The following is a 17,911-nucleotide window of genomic DNA, read 5'->3' as shown; positions in this document are numbered from 1 at the left end:
TCCCCATTGTTATTGCTGCTTGCTGTGTGCTCCACAGTCTCTGTGAGAGTAAGGGGGAGACCTTTATAGTGTGGTGGGAGGCTGAGGCAAATTACTTGGCCGCTGATTACGCTCAGCCAGACACCAGGGCTATTAGAAGAGCACACCACAAAGTGGTGCGCATCAGAGAAGCTTTGAAAACGAGTTTCATCACGAGCCAGGGTACGGTGTGACTGCTGTGTTTGTTTCCCCTTGATGAACTCCCCGCCCCTTGATTGACTCATTCCCTGTAAGCAACTCACCCTCCCCCTTCGATTACAGCTTGCTTTCAAAGGAAATAAAGTCACTATCATTTAAAAATCATGTATTCTTTATTAATTCATTATAAAAAAAGGGAGAGAACTGACAAGGTAGCCCGGGTGTGGTTTGGGAGGAGGATAGGAGGGAAGGAAAAGGCCACTAAAAAAATTTAAAAGTAATGACAGCCTTTTGGTTGGGCTGTCCACTGGGGTGGAGTGGCCGGGTGCACAAAGCTTTTACCCACACGTTCTTACACGTCTGGGTGAGGAAGACATAGAACATGGTGAGGAGTGAGGGTGGTTACACAGGGGCTGCAGCGGCACTCTGTGACCCTGCTGCTGTTCCTGAAGCTCCACCAAACGTCAGAGGATGTCAGTTTGATCATGCAGCAGCCCCAGTGTTGCATCCCACCACCTCTGATCTTCCTGCTGCCACCTCTCATCTCGAGCGTCTCTCCTCTCCTCACGTTCATCCCTCCTATCCTCACATTGGTCCCTCCTGTCCTCACGTTCACTGGCATCTTTCCTGTAATGTGATACCACGTCCTTCCACTCATTCAGATGAGCTCTTTCATTTCGGGTCACTTCCATGATTTCCGAGAACATTTCGTCTCGTGTCTTTTTTTTCCGCCGACTTATCTGAGATAGCCTTCAGGATGGAGTAGGGACGCTTGAAAAATTTGCAGCCGTATGAGGGAGGGGAAAAAAGGGAAAGAAGTATTTTAAAAGATATATTTTACAGAACAATGCTTATACTCTTTCACGGTGAACAACACTATTCACCTTACATAGCACATGTGATTTCACTACAAGGTCACATTTTGCATCTTAATATTGAGTGCCTGTGACTCTGGTGTTAGAGATCTCACAGACGCAGTTCTGGGCAGCAGAATTCAGCTTGCATGCGGTCATAGTAAGCCATTGTCCTTCGGCTTCTGCAGCCTTCATATATCCAGCGCCCTCCTTTCCCAAATACCAAGCAAATCCCATTCAGTGCTGCTTCTTTCCTGTTAACATGCAGCAGCAGAAACCACCCCCCATTCAATTCTCTGGGCTGATCGCTTTACCCCTCCCCCCCGTGTGGCTGATATCATGGAAGATCACTGCTAAATACCCTCCTCTCCCGCCTACTGCATGTCTGGTAGCAGGGAAGATCCCTGCTAGCCAAACGCGAAAAAGCTCAGTGCCATTCCCCGCCCCTGCTTGGCTACCTGCAAGGAAGGATTTCTTTTAAGCAATAGGCAAACAGCCCAGTAGGAATGGCCATCTCTGTCCCCTTAATTAAATTCCTAAATTGCAACCAGGTTACCATGAATGATATCACTCTCCTGAGGATAACACAGCGAGATAAAGAACGGATGTTTCTTGAATGCCAGCAATCACTGGGACCATACGCAACTAGGCTTTGTCATGCAATGATACCAGATTACTTGCTACATGCATGCTGTGGTCAAGTGTCCTACCATGGTGGACGGAATAAGGCTGCCCTGCCCAGAAACCTTCTGCAAACGCTTTTGGAGTACCTCCAGGAGAGCTTCATGGAGATGTCCCTGGAGGATTTCCGCTCCATCCCCAGACATGTTAACAGACTTTTCCAATAACTATACTGGCCGCGAATGCATCCCAAGTCCTCAGGGCAAATGAATCATTAAAAAACTCTTGCTTTTAAACCATGTTTTATATTTACCAAGGTACACTCACCAGAGGTTGCTTCCATGGCTTCATTGTCTGCGCTAGTGGCTTGGAGGGCTGGCAGGGTAATTCCATCTGGTGAGAAAAAGCTCCTGGCTGTTGGGGAGAACAAAGTGCTCTGTGCTCTCTGCAAGCTCGTCCTCTTCTTCCTCCTCCTCATCTTTCCCGTCCGCAGAATCTTCAGGCATGGCTGAGATTACCACCCCCACCTCGGAATCCAAGGACAGGGGTGGGGTAGTGGTGGCAGACCCCCCTAGAATTGCATGCAGCTCAGCGTAGAAGTGGCAAGTTTTCGGCTCTGCCCCAGACCTTCCGTTTGCTTTGGTTTTCTGGTAGGCTTGTCTGAGCTCCTTAACTTTCACTCTGCACTGCACTGAGTCCCTGGTATGGCCTTTCTCCATCATGGCCTTGGAAATTTTTTCAAATGTTTTTTCATTTCATCTTTTGGAATGGAGTTCTGTTAGCACGGAATCCTCTCCCCATATAGCGACCAGATCCAGTACCTCCCGTGCAGTCCATGCTGGAGCTCTTTTTCGATTCTCAGGAGACTGCATTGTTACCTGTGCTGGTGAGCTCTCCATGCTGGCCAAACAGGAAATGAAATTCAAAAGTTTGCAGGGCTTTTCCTGTCTACCTGGCCAATGCGTCCGAGTTCAGATTGCTTCACAGAGCAGTCACAATGGTGCACTGTGGGATACCGCCCAGAGGCCAATACCGTCGATTTGCAGCCACACTCACCCTAATCCGACATGGCAATACCGATTTCAGCACTACTCCTCTCGTCGAGGAGGAGTACAGAAACCGATTTAAAGAGCCCTTTATATCGATATTAAAGGCCTTGTTGTGTGGATGGGTGCACGGTTAAATCGGTTAAATGCTGCTAAATTTGGTTTAAACGCGTAGTGTAGACCAGGCCTTTGACACAGAGAAACACAGTGCACTCTGAGGACAACTTTTGGGGCTACAGGAGATGAATCAGTAGATTTCTTCTGGATGAGGATTCTTGTTCCTGAGCTGGTAGTCTGATAAATGTGCCTGTTTTTATTTTTTAGAGTGAATAAATGAATCAGGGGTCAGGCATAGGCCCCATTTTATCCAAATACCTCCAAATTCAGGTAAATGGTTCTGGTTTATGCTCTTTTCCCCTGACATCTACAAGAACTTGGTTGCAAACTGTGAGAAGAGGCAGAGTTATATCAACCTACCATGGTTTTCATTTAGTTTGGAGTGATCTCCCACAGCATCTTTGTACACAGAACTGACTCAAAGCATGTAACGAGGAGGAAATGGGGCACTTTGTATATATTTATTAGCATCGACAGTACTCACCGCTGTAGTATCTGAATGTCTTCATGCCTCTTTGTTCTCTGAAACGAAGGGATAGAAACTGTTCAACTGGGCCTCCAAGTTCCATTCAAAACACTTTTGTCCTGAAGAAATTTGTTCTGCTCAGTGGCATTTCAATTTCTTCGCACAGCACAGTGCAGCAGAGAAGCTGCCAGCCAGTGATATCACCACCTCTCTTAACACTTACCCTTTCCAACACCTCCAAGCTGCAGATTTCAAGTCTGCAGCTTGGAGGGACCAGCAGGACTGTTTGCAAGCAGGATGTTGTAAATAATCACTTTGCTCTTGACAGGTTGTTAAGGTGATAAATACACATGTAAATGCAGGAAGTACCACAGATAAAGTGGGTTGACAAATCTGCCGCACTATCTCTTAGCCCTTACAGTAAATGAGAGGCTTACTAAATACCTGCAAAGGTTTGGGGTAGGTCCTGAGTTCTAGGCTAGCAGCAAAGCTCTGCTGGATAATATTAGCTGCAGTTCATTTATGTGAGGGATCTTTATTGATCTAGATTTTGAAGTTACGCCTAGAGCCTATAATCTTCCTTTTTCAGCACATATAAATCTAGAGATATAATAAAGGTGTTTTAAATAGAGATGGCGCTTTGGTTGCCTTTTAATGATGATGTTTTGAGATCACTTATTGCACAGCACTTTGTCTCATCTAGAAAAGAACACTTAAAATGATTTACTAAAATCTTGTCTTTTAATCTTTAAAAATAATTTTTCTGTACTGCACATAAACTGAGCCAGACAGCAGAGTATAGCTACATACAGCTAGACTGCACAAAGCATAGAACTAAACAGACCAAAATAGAAAAGCCACATTGTCCTAGTAAGAATACTTTGCACTCACAGCTCTTTCCATGTGATGATGACGAAGTGTTCTAAATAACAAATTTTACAATGGATATAACAGTCTGTATTAGGGGTTAGGCTGAAACCTCCATGGGGGCAGATTTTCCCACATCTCCTACTGCCGGTTTCTTATACCTTCCTCTCAAGCCTCTGGTGCTGCGCATCGTCAGAGAGAGGGTGCTGAATTACACCTCTACCCCAATATAACGCAACCCGATATAACATGAATTCGGATATAACGCGGTAAAGCAGTGCTGCAAGGGGGCAGGGCTGCACACTCTGGCTGATCGGAGCAAGTTCGATATAACGCAGTAAGATTTTTTGGCTCCCGAGGACAGTGTTATATCGGGGTAGAGGTGTAGCTGGATTTGGGGTCTGATCTAGGCTGGCAGGATCTGCATTCCTAACAAGGGATCAAACCTTGCCACTCTCAAGTGAGGCTGGTGAGAATCAATATCCCCATTTAGAGCAGGGGAGCTGAGGCGTTCCCAAGGTCACCCAAGGAGTGTGTAATACAGCTGTGACAGAACTCAGAATTCCGAGAGTGCAGTCCCAAGTTTTAACCACAGGAACTACCTGGCTGCATCACATCTGTGCAGTGTGACGCTGGCCAAGCCCCTTGGAGTCGGACCCCATGAGGAACAGAGTCCTGTCTGTACCCGGTGACTTCAGGCCATTAACTGCTAGATGCATCCCTGCCCTAGCTGTGAAATGGGGATATTCTCCTCCTGACGGGAGATGTGAGGGTTCATCGATTAATTACTTAACATCTTCAGAGTGTCATAACAACACTGGGCCTGATTTTCTTTTGTTCATACCACTCTCAGTGCAAAGGGGACTGACAGTGGTTGTGCGTTACACTCTTGCTCACTGGCAGTGTTCTTTTACATTGCCAGTGTAGTGCAAAGCACCTGTGCCCCACAATGCATCTGAGAACAAGGCTCATTCAATGCTATGTACTGCGTCCGAGTGCGAAGTATCAGTGTCACTCTCAATACTTCCTTCCCAGTTCGGGCCCAACCCAAAGCCCACTGAAATTGAGAGCCTTTGCACTGACTTTACTGAGCACTGGAGCAGGCCCCAGGTTTCCAGTTATGCAGATCTCTAGTGAGTGAAACACAAAGAAAAGTTCATATGCTATTGCTACAAGTTCAAGGAAGAAACTCAGTGGGACCAGTGACATATGGAACTGACTTGCTCAGCTCAATTCTTTAAAATTCAAATGGATTAACTCTGTCATTTTTAAATTGCTTAATCACGTGTCTTGACTTTTAATCTTTGATAATACAGGCATTTGGATTTTCCTCTATTTAGCTCTAACCACACTGGTTTTAGACCGATTTGAGGTCTGTCAGGGAAAATCCATTTTCTGAAGCCTTATAAGAAGAGGAGGTGGGGAAAGATACGTGACACTATTTATCTGCACTGATTTGTTCCATCTTTTTATTTGTTTGTTTTGATTTATTGCATGATCCTGCTTAAAATGCACAGTCACATTTACGCATACAAATTTAGCTCCATGTTCACACAATGGAAAAACTGTTCCGCCACTCTTTAAGGGTAATTTAATTTTTTAAAATTGCAAATCTGTGATCTGAAATTATAATATAGTGCTACAGTTGTTCTGCAGGGCACTCAAAAATGGAGATTCAGAGCACACTTGTTTGCATAATAATAGCTGCTGTGCATGTCTGGATTTTGTCTGCGTGTCTGTTAGCTGCAGATTTCTTCCCTTAGATCTACAGGAAGACAAGGACTCTGATTCTGATTAAGCGATGCCCTAAAAACTTGTCTGCAGCAATTTAGGGCTCTTGCTGTGGAAGCTTTAATCCTTCTTTATATATTAAAAATCACAGGGTTTTTACTAATATGAGGAGTACATTTCATTTCCCCTTTTCAGCTGTCCAGAACACAGTGTGGAACTAGCATTTACCAGCTCCTTCCTATGAGGCTGGAAAAAGAATTATCCAACCTAGGCACCTCCAAACGTTTCTGTCCCTTCTGCACAAAAACAAGCCCTTTGAAAACTGCTGCAGCACGAATAATTTGGGAATGCTGGGTGCCTGCTCAGCAGATCCTGCTGGGGTGGACCTACGTTCCTTGCTAAGGGTTAACACAAGATTTCAAGGAGATGCATATTTGATGAATGACTTTGCCAGAAGAACTTGATAATGTAGGAGATTTATTAAAGCATTACACAAAGTGTGTTCTCTGTCACAAATTAGACTGCTCTTCTGCATCCCTGCTGTAGAGTCTCTCTCTTTGAAGGCCTTGGGGTTCTGTCAGACATAAAAATAAATGTGGGAAGGAGCCTTGTCTCTAGCAGAATTGGGAGCGCTAAGGGGCAAGGGGCTTAATTAACCAAGAGGGAGGTTGGTACTGGCCGCTCCTAGAAGCATGAAACAAATGCGGTTTGAATCACAGTAATGACTTTGCTTAAAATGCAGAATTGTTAATACAAGAAATAGCATGAAACTGACCCTTAATGCAATTTCAAGTAATTGTTATTTCCAGTTTTCTTTTTGCCTCAATGGCACTTTTCTTGTAACTGAAAGTGAAATAACCAGGTCTGGAGTTTAACTGCTTTCAATGTTGTTTGTTTTCAGCCATTAAAAACAGGAATATTTATATTGCTAAATACTTGCCATCAGAGGATGTTATTTATTTTGTATATATGACACAATATTGATGCTACTCTCTCTCTTCCTGAGCTAACCTAAGACTGTTGGTAGAGATACTGTCGCTTACAGACAGCCCCCCAACCTGAAGCAAATATTCATCAGCAACCACACACACCACAACAAAAACACCAACCCAGAACCTGTCCTTGCAACAAAGCCCATTGCCAACTCTGTCCACATATCTATTCAAGGGACACCATCATGGGACCTAATCACATCAGCCACACCATCAGGGGCTTGTTCACCTGCACATCTACCAATGTGACATATGCCATCATGTGCCAGCAATGCCCCTCTGCCATGTACGTTGGCCAAACCGGACAGTCTCTACGCAAAAGAATAAATAGACACAAATCAAACGTCAAGAATTATAACATGAAAAAATCAGTCGGAGAACACTTCAACCTCCCTGGTCACTCAATTACAGACCTAAAAGTTGCAGAAAAACTTGAAAAACAGACTCCAACGAGAAACTGCAAAACTGGAATTAATTTGCAAACTGGACACCATTAAATTAGGCTTGAATAAAGAATGGGAGTGGATGGGTCATTACACAAAGTAAAAACTATTTCCCATGCTAATTTTTTCCCCTGTTGTTACTCACACCTTCTTGTCAACTGTTGGAAATGGGCCATCCTGATTATCACTACAAAAGTTTTTTTTCTCCTGATGATAATAGCCCACCTTAATGGATTACTCTTGTTATAGTTGGTATGACAACACCCATTTTTTCATGTTCTTTGTGTATATATATCTTCCTACTGTATTTTCCACTACATGCATCTGATGAAGTGGGTTTTAGCCCACAAAAGCTTATGCTCAAATAAATTTGTTAGTCTCTAAGATGCCACAAGCACTCCTCGTTCTTTTTGCTGATACAGACTAACACGGCTGCTACTCTGAAACCTGTCACAGTGACTAATCATTATTATTTCTCTCTCTCTAACCATCTGATCTTTGCCATGGGCCTATTATCGTAGTATTTAGGCACCCTGTCACCTCCGGTCTGTGTCTTAGATGATCAGCATGTTGGTTTCCTGGTGCCACTGGCACGTATACTGTATTGTTTGCTTGCATTTGACTGACCTGAGGACCAAGCAGGTCCTTCACCCTTCAACACTCGTCCTGATTTCTCATTCTATTTCCTGCCTGAGAGCATGAAGCACAAGTAGTGCCAGGGCAACGCCAGGCACCAGTGCAGCAAGCAGGAGCTTGGGGCAGCCAAGGGGAAGGGGCGGCACGTCGGGCTCTTTGGCAGCGGTTGCTGCTGTGTTTATGCACATATTGATTGATTGCTGGCTAAACTCTTTGGGAAAGTTACTGAGCAAGCAAAGCAACTGTCCTAAATATTCTTGGGGGAGGGAAAACAGCCCCCAGGTTGCTAACCTGGGAAGAGTTCATTCCTTGGAAGTGTATTTTATTGTGGAGCAATTAGTGCCCCACGTGGAACTTGGGCCTGTGGGTGATGGGGGTCTCTCTTCTTTAAGTCCACAGATCTTTTATTCCCACTTCCTGAGAGGTTGATGGCTGTTATCAAACAAAACAGAGCATTAGCATTTGGGAGCGGAATGTTTGTTTGGGGCAGGGAGTGGAAGGGTTGTTTTTTAACAACTATGGAACTAACTTGGGCCTTTTCCCTGCCAGTGGAGCTTAGTTCCAGGAACAATCAACCTCCCAGATTTTCGGAGTATTGGGCAAGGTTTATCTGAGACTACCACTAAAAAAAGGAGAGGAAGAGAACCAGGATTTCTATGCTAGCTCAGACCAAGGTCCATCTAGTCCAGTATACTGTTTCTGGCAGTGGACACCACCGGATGCTTCAGAGGAAGGCATAAAAGCTCTATAATGCACAATTATTTGATAATTTGCCCATAGGGGAAGTTTTGCCCTAACCCTATGCAGTTATTGATTTACTTATTTCCTGGAGCATTAGGTTTTATATCCCTTATACATTTTTATCCTAAGTACAGCAATTGTGGAAGTTCCTGTTGTTCATATAAATGTCAAATCCTTTGTTATTAAATCTTTCCTGGGCTGGAAATCTTTCTTTGCCTCCAATAATTTGTGTTGCCATTCTCTGAACCTTTTCCATTTCTGCTCGATCTTCATGGAGCTGGGCAGCCAGGACTGAAGGCAGCATTCATTTATCTCTATAGCTGATGGCTTTACAATATCTCCAGGATTGCACTCTGTTCCACAGTCATCGTGCAAGCTCTGTGAAATGTTCTCTGAATGTAGGAGTTACTCACTAAGGGTTTCCCCCTCTCGCATCTCAGGATTGATATTTATCAAGGGGGCTGATAAATCTCATTCAAGTTTTGGTTCTCTCTGCTGTCCAGTAAGAATGTTTGTTGCCTCACCAGTGCTTGTTGCCTCACCAGTTTTTGCTCTTCCTTCACAGAGTCGGAAACATGCGAGCAAAGTGAGACTTTACTACATGCTACATCCCATAGACGGAGGCTGCCCGGCCAAGAAGCTCCGATCAGAAAACGTGAGTATGTTTCAGAGCCCTATTCTGCGCTGCTTTGTGAATCTGTGACCCTGTGCAAAGGCATGTACCACCTATGAAAGCATCAGGTAATCACATACCCAGAGGTACCAGTTGGGGGAGCTGAAATGCTAAGTTATTGAAAACAGTTTTCCATAAATGATACAGAAAATATGACATGTGTCAGCAACAGTAATTGAATTTTTAGTTTTTACTTGTCTTTGTTGTAGAAAAGACAGAAAAAAACGTAGTCTCATGACACAAATCTAGTAGGCATTCAGTCCATTTAGAGCCAGACCAAAGACATTTAGTTTGTTCCTATTGGAATCCAGGACCCGCCCGCTGCTAAAGGACCTCCCCCCAGCCTAAGGGGAGGATCCACAGGACCTGGGAACTAAATGATTCTGGGGGACAACTAATGAGATAACAGGGACAGGAGTGAGATCAAAGAGTCAACGAAGGGAACATTTAGGCCATGGCTACACTAGAGAGTTGCAGCGCTGGTGAGGGGGTTACAGCGCTGCAACTTAGGATGTGGCCACACTTGCAAAGCACAGCCAGCGCTGCAACTCCCTGGTTGCAGCGCTGGCTGTACACCCAGTTGAGCCTCGGGTGTAGCGATTCCAGCGCTGGTGGATCACCAGCGCTGGTCAGCAAGTGTGGACCCCACCAGTGCTTTTATTGACCTCCGGGGTATAAGGAGGTATCCCAGAATTCCTGTCCACAACAAACCGGAAGAAAGGGGGAGCTCGGAGTTCAGCCAAACTGCTTATTTAAAAAACAAACACAGCTCCTGTTTGCTGAGCGAGCGGAGGCAGGCAGGGGAATTACTTTGGAATGTTCACAGCTGTTTGCTTGAAGAGAGAAACAGCACGCTCACACGGCAGAGGGGGAGGGGGAAGTCCATGTTGAGCAGATGCTTATCTGGTCTGACGGCTATTTAGGAGTGCATAATTTGCATTTAGTGAATGAGAGAGGGGTGGGGGAAGGGGTCAGAACTTTTAAAATGATTGAAGGTAGGCATTGTGTGTCTTCCAGTCCTTAGAACTTGCAAGGCAGGGAGCTGAGAACAGTGTCAGCTCCAAAAATCCAATCTCTCTGTCTCTCCCACGCTCCCTGTCACATTCCACCCCACCCCCCTCTTTTGAAAAGCACGTTGCAGCCACTTGAATGCTGGGATAGCTGCCCACAATGCACCACTCCCAACAGTGCTGCAAATGCTGCAAATGTGGCCACACTGCAGCGCTGGTAGCTGTCAGTGTCGCCACACTGCAGCGCTTTCCCTACACAGCTGTACGAACACAGCTGTAACTACCAGCGCTGCAGAGCTGTAAGTGTAGCCATGGCCTTAGTCTGTTGGCTGGTGAACTGCAGTGGAAATGACTGAAAGGCTAATGACTACGTGGATGATTGCACTTTCAGTCTAGTTCCCTTTGAATTTGGGGTAGTAAAAACTGCTCGTTAATTGTAATGGTTAAAGTTCTGTAACTGTTCCACTGGAAGTCTGGATTGAAGACATTTCAGGTTCCATACATTCAGATGATATTTGTGCACAACTTTTTTACCCCATGGTAGAAAACATCAGGGAGAGAACCAGTGGCAGCAGAGGGAAGCACTGTGTTAGAGAGGCAGCTAGAAAGCCATTCATGGGGGAGAGTAACTAGTCAAAGGAAAATGAGGAAGGAAGAAATACACGTCAGTGAGCAATTTCTATTCTAGTGTGTCCTGTATCCCTGATTCCACTCTTCTTTACGGCCTTTGAATGTATCAACTTCAATTTCTTGGCAATTCTCTGCGTACTTGGCTGTGACAGCTGCTCTCTTTGCCCATCTCAAGATCCTTTCACTTAGGTCCATTTTGTATTGCCCTCATTGATATCTGTCTTTTCCTAGTTTAAATCACTTGGCATGAACAGTTCAGTGTGGGAGATTTAATATTCGTGAGAGCTGGGCAGCAAAAGCCATGGTCATCACACTAAAAATATTTCTTACTGTGAAACAATCCGCTCTTCAGATCTGGGTCTTGTTCAAAGCTTCTTCCTGGGGTCTCTCTCTTCATCCCCTGGTGCCTCCAACCTGCTTTCTAATTCCATCCAGCTCTTCCCTACACATTGCTCAGCATCCAGACACTCACCCTTTTTGCTTTTGGAACCCATTTGACTTTCTGTTTTCTCCTGCTAATAAGAAACCAGCCTGAGTTTGCCTTGACAGCTCTGTGCCTGCCCTTCATCTACACACCCAGCGAGTGTATATGGTCTGTGGCTATGTAATACATCATATCCCCCATCTGTCCATTAGGTGATCGCCATGTGACAATTTTGCTTCCCTTCTGTATCCTTTGGCTCTCAAGCTCAGAGTGTTGTTCCAGCGCAACAGAACCTGTTTCAGTCTGTTATGATTGTCCTCTCCCAGGCCTTCCAAGGAGGAATATGCTTTGCGTGTCCCTGCTCAGATATTATCCAGTCCTTTGTATTCATGTGTAGCCAACAGAGTTGAGATATTCAGACTGTCTCTTGAAGGCAGCATGATAACATCATACCGCTCATTTCAGCTTGATGGTAGTGTTATTGAAGCCACGGCATAGTGACTTTAATGAATATTAAAAATGCCAGTTACTTGAGTATAATGTTACTGGAGCCCAGTTATGTTTCTCTGTAAAAACATATGTTACCGAAAAGGGTACCTTGGCCTCCTTGCAGAGAAAATGGTATATTTGTGTGACTCTAGAGTGTATCCTACCTCTTGTAAACTTTTAACTATGAAAGTAAATGCTTGGTCTTCCAAAGGTTTCAAGGAAGCAACGCCTGTTTCAGCTGTACATTTCTGATGACACGGGCCTTTCCAACTGTACATGATCAACATCTTTTTCCAGCTGACCTTTAAATAACATGGAGGATAATATTTGCCATTATCTCATGCTAATGAAAATATGCTCCATTCCTTAAGCGGCCATTAAGCCTTCATCCTAAAAAGCACTGAATTTACATAACCCAATTATTAGGCAGCCTTTTGTTATTTTAATTTTTTTGTAAAACAAACCTGATGTCTTTGGCATACTGACTGGTTGTTGACCTTTTCTTTTAAATGTGTACTTAACATTTCAGACAAAAGTAATTTGAGAAGGTCACAGGCTGGGACCAGGTCACAATTTGAGAAGGTCACAGGCTCAGAAATTTGAAGTCACTCATGACTTGACTTGGCAAATTTAGTTTTCATCAGGATTTCCCTGTCACCTGTAAATGGGGAATGAGGCCTGTTTAAGACTGATAGAGACTATGGAATCTTTTTGTACGCTTTGGGGCAGAGGTTGGGATGGGGAGAAATCCATTTGTACTTTCTTGCTGGTCCCGTTTGTACTATTAGGTACTGTTAAGAAGTATGGCAGCCCTAGTCGGTGACCACGCTTATTGAAGAGGAGGAGAGATGCTATTAAGGCATGAATTGCCTGCAGGAGCATAAGAAATGGTATCAAAACATATATTGCAAAGAGTACCATATGCCTTATAAGGAATGCTACAGACAGTTAAACAAAGGCGCTAATACTGTTGGTATCTGTGAAAGAAGCATAAAGGATATAGGCTTCTTTGTTTTGAAGCTCATATTCTGAATTAGCAGATAAGTTATCAATACACCATTTTTGTACTATAAATATTTTTTTTGGTTCCTGGTGAAAGCTTTAATATATGCTTCAATTCACATGTGGAATAATTACACAAAAATTAAAGAAAAATGCTCTGTTTTAAAGCCTAAATACTTCTAATAATGTGCATATCTTGTACCTGAGCAGTGCTTTTAACTGAAATTTCCAACTAGCTATAAACTGCTTGGCGTAAAGGAATTGGTGTTCGGTGACTACAATTTCTTCTTTAGCTGCAATAAAGCAAAGAAGTGCAGAGATGTTGTCATCCTGTGTTACCACACTCTACTCCTACAGCATTTCTAAAGCAAGGTCCCTGTGTGCATCCCCCTCCATTCCTGTCTGAGCGGAATCCTCTTGTTAGTTCATCACATGGCACAAAGTCGTCATGCATGCGGCTTTCCTCATCAGGGTTGTCATTTCTGAGGTTAGTCTACTGCATTTCTGAGCTGTGGGGCTGCTACCTCCATAACTGGAGGCAAGAAAGTTCCTGAAACCTAAGTCAGACTACTGCAAGGTCTGCATGTCTGCAGTCTGCAATTATGCCTTCGGTGGACATGGCTAAGGGCATGATCCTATCATACTCTTGTATATACACCCCTGTGTTGTTAAATGATAAAATGTCCAAGTGAACTAGTGCCTGGGTGGTGTCCTGGCTGTGATGATTAGATGCATCTCATGGTTATTATTAAGCGGTCCAGGGTTCTTTCTCATGGATGGACTCCTTAATAATCACACACGTGATGTAAACTTTCTGGATGGGGTTTTCAAAAGTACTTAAGTGACATATTAGCATGAAGTTTATACTTAGGCACTGCCTTTTTGTTCTGTCTTTGTACAGTGCCTAGCACTAGGGGGTCTTGGGCCATGACTGGGACTCCTAGACATTACAATAATATAAATAATAATAATAATAATAAGGTGTACTGACTTTCAGTTGGACTTGTGTCCCTATGTTACTTAGGCATTCTTGGAAAAAACAAAAAAACTAGAGAGTCAGTCTCTTTCTCTCTACTTACACATGAAGGGGGATGAGATGGGATTGCGTGTTACAAAACCAGCTTTCCTTCTAGAATTCTTTTCTTAAATGATGTTGAAAATATTACTTGGGTGGCAACCAACCATTCTCAGCTGACTTACAAAACTACTGGTATGTCTGTGGAAAAATGACTTAATAAAACATAGAGGGGAAAATAAGCTTCTATTTAACAGTCGGTAGGTGCAGGAAGAGTTCAGAGGTCAGGTTGGAAGGCTGGGTTGGAACCCAGGTCCAGTTGTCAGAGGAAGTTTCTGTCTCCTGGTGGTGGGAGCCAGCATGGATGGCATCAGATGAGCAGACAAAGACTAACCCAGGACTGGGAACATTATTAAACCCAAGAATATTGACCTGAGAGTCAACAGGCTTTACACCCATGAGACTCACAACTTATGGGGTGGGGAGAGAACCCAATTGAAGGCAGTGACCAAGGCCCCCTTCCTCATCACTCTGAGTTTTATACTTTCTCAGCCCACCAAAAACTACCCAGACTGCCTGTAGCAGCCCTTTCTATATTAGCCTAAACAATATCCGCTTGTAAATAAAGCTGCTTTGGACGCAGCCTCAGAAGATGCTCCAGTGTCCTGTTTTGATAATGGATGCTGCATTTGACACAACGTTTCTCTGTGACATGAGGGATCTATTATCGACCACCTGACCAGGACAGTGATGGTGACTATGAAATGCTAAGGGAGATTAGAGAGGCTATCAAAATAAAGAACTCAGTAATAGCGGGGGATTTCAATTATCCCCATATTGACTGGGTACATGTCACCTGAGGACAAAATGCAGAGACAGAATTTCTTGATTCTTTAAATGATTGCTTTTTGGAGCGGCTAGTACAGGAACCCACAAGGGGAGAGGCAATTCTTGATTTAGTCCTGAGTGGGATGCAGGATCTGGTCCAAGAAGTAACTGTAACAGGACCACTTGGAAATAGTGACCATAATATAATAACATTTAACATTCCTGAGGTGGGAAGAACACCTCAACAGCCCAACACTGTGGCATTTAATTTCAGAAAGGGGAACTATGCAAAAATGAGATGATTATTTAAACAGAAATTAAAAGGTACAGTGACTAGAGTGAAATCCCTGCAAGCCGCATGGACCCTTTTCAAAGACACCATAATAGAGGCCCAGCTTAAATGTATATCCCAAATTAAAATACACAGTAAAAGAACTAAAAAAAGAGCCACCATGGCTTAACAATCATTAAAAGAAGCAGTGAGAGATAAAAAGGCATCTTTTAAAAAGTGGAAGTCAAATCCTAGTAAGGTAAATAGAAAGGAGCATAAACACTGCCAAATTAAGTGTAAAAATGTAATAAGAAAAGCCAAAAAGGAGTTTGAAGAACAGCTAGCCAAAAACTCAAAAGGTAATAACAATTTTTTTTAAGTACATCAGAAGCAGGAAGCCTGCTAAACAACTGATGGGGCCCTGGACGATGGAGATACAAAAGGAGCACTTAAAGATGATAAAGTCATTGCGGAGAAACTAAATGAATTCTTTGCTGCAGTCCTGCAGAGGATGTTAGGGAGATTCCCAAACCTGAGCCATCCTTTATAGGTAACAAGTCTGAGGAATTCTCACAGATTGAAGTATCATTAGAGGAGGTTTTGGAATTAATTGATAAACTTAACAGTAACAAGTCACCAGAACAAGATGACATTTACCCAAGAGTTCTGAAAGAACTCAAGTGTGAAATTGCAAAACTATTAACTATGGTTTGTAATCTGTCCTTTAAATTGGCTTCTGTACCCGACGACTGGAAGATAGCTAAGGTAACGCCAATATTTAAAAAGGGCTCTAGAGGTGATCCCGGCAGTTACAGACCGGTAAGTCTAACGTCAGTACCAGGCAAATTAGTCGAAACAATAGTAAAGAATAAAATTGTCAGATACTTAGAAGAACATAAATTGTTGGGCAAAAGTCAACATGGTTTCTGTAAAGGGAAATCATGTTTTACTTATCTATTAGGGTCTCTGAAGGGGTCAACAAACATGTGGACAAGGAGGATCCAGTGAACCTAGCGTACTTAGATTTCCAGAAAGCTTTTGACAAGGTCCCTCACCAAAGGCTCTTGCATAAATTAAGTCGTCATGGGATAAGAGGGAAGGTCCTTTCATTGACTGAGAACTGGTTAAAAGACAGGGAACAAAAGGTAGGAATAAATGGTAAATTTTCAGACTGGAGAGGGGTAACTAGTGGTGTTCTCCAAGGACTAATCCTATTCAATTTATTTATAAATGATTTGGAGAAAGAGGTAAACACTGAGGTGGAAAAGTTTGCAGATGATACTAAACTGCTCAAGATAGTTAAGACCAAAGCAGACTGTGAAGAACTTCAAGAAGATCTCACAAAACTTAGTAATTGGGCAACAAAATGGCAAATTAAATTTAGTGCAGATAAATGTAAAGTAATGCACATTGGAAAAAATAACCCCAACTATACATACAATATGATAGGGGCTAATTTAGCTACTGCTAATCAGGAAAGAGATCTTGAGTCATCGTGGATAGTTCTCTGAAAACGTCCATGCAGTCAAAAAAGCAAATAGGATGTTAGGAATCATTTTAAAAAAGGGATAAAGAATAAGACAGAGAATATCTTATTGCCCTTATATAAATCCATGGTATACACACATCTTGAATACTGCGTACAGATGTGGTCTCCTCATCTCAAAAAATATATACTGGCATTAGAAAAGGTTCAGAGAAGGGCAACTAAGATGATTAGGGGTTTGGAACAGGTCCCATATGAGGAGAGATTAAAGAGGCTAGGACGTTTCAGCTTGGTAAAGAGGAGACTAAGGGGGGATATGATAAAGGTATATAGAATCATGAGTGGTGTGGAGAAAGTGAATAAGGAAAAGTTATTTACTTGTGTAAGCAGAGTCAGGATGAGCGCTTTAGACTGTTTTCTGGGAAGCTAGTGGTTCTCTGTGTTGGATCTTCGGAGTGCATACTACCAGATCCCCCTGGGTGAAGAAGATAAGGATAAGACAGCCTTCATCTGCCCATTAGGGTTTTATCAGTTTGAATGCATGCCCCAAGGGATTTCTGGAGCACCTGCCACATTTCAACATCTTATGGAGAAAGTTGTGGGAGACATGAATTTACTGCAAGTGTTAGTTTATTTGGATGACCTGATTGTGTTTGGAAGAATTTTGGAGGAGCATGAAGAAAGAGTTCTTGAAGTGCTTGATAGGTTGGAGGATTATGGTTTAAAGCTTTCAGTTGACAAATGCCAGTTCTGCAGGACCTCAGTGAAGTATGTGAGTCACATCGTGTCCCAAGAGGGTGTGAGTACTGATCCTGATAAAATAGAAGCACTCACTACATGGCCACGTCCAAGCAACTACAGAGAACTCAAGACTTTCCTTGGGTTTAGTGGTTACTATGGCAGATTTGTGAAAAACTATGCTACAATTGTAAAACCCCTCAATGATCTTACCAGGGGATATCCGTCCAGCAAGAACAAATCTAAGACCAAGAATAAAGGGCCTTCCATGCAGAGACACTATGGGCCACGGTGGGATGAACCCTTTGGGCCACGGTGGGATGAAAGATGTGAAAGGGCTTTTCGAGACATCATTACTTGCCTAACTCATGCCCCAGTCCTAGTCTTTGCTGACTCGAGCAAGCCATTTATCCTGCATACTGATGCCAGTTTGGAGGGTCTGGGGGCAGTACTGTACCAGGAGGTGGAAGGCAAGCGTAAACCTGTAGCCTTTGGCAGCCGAGGACTGTTTGATAGTGAAACCCGCTATCCCACCCACAAGCTGGAGTTCTTGGCCTTAAAATGGGCCATCACTGAGAAATTTCAAGACTACTTGTATGGGGCTCAGTTCCAGGTGTGGACACACAACAACCCACTGACTTATGTGTTAACAAG

General features: G+C 43.4%; 1 protein-coding gene across 7 annotated transcripts in view; it reads left to right on the top strand.

Moving 5' to 3' along the window:
• The window catches only part of ZMAT4 (zinc finger matrin-type 4), a 198,937-nt gene that overhangs the window by 77,601 nt on the left and 103,425 nt on the right, over window positions 1–17,911 (top strand). For all 7 annotated transcript variants that reach the window (XR_003997244.1, XR_003997247.1, XR_003997245.1 and 4 more), the window contains one exon: window positions 9,257–9,346. Coding sequence is in view for 1 of the 7 variants with exons in the window: in XM_030538581.1 (XP_030394441.1) it covers window positions 9,257–9,346 (90 nt within the window). In the remaining 6 variants the exon portion in view is untranslated. The remainder of the gene's footprint in view (window positions 1–9,256; window positions 9,347–17,911) is intronic.

This window comes from Gopherus evgoodei, chromosome 19, assembly GCF_007399415.2.
Source record: "Gopherus evgoodei ecotype Sinaloan lineage chromosome 19, rGopEvg1_v1.p, whole genome shotgun sequence".
Taxonomy (NCBI): Eukaryota; Metazoa; Chordata; order Testudines; family Testudinidae; genus Gopherus; species Gopherus evgoodei.
This window is presented reverse-complemented; position numbering and strand designations above follow the sequence as displayed.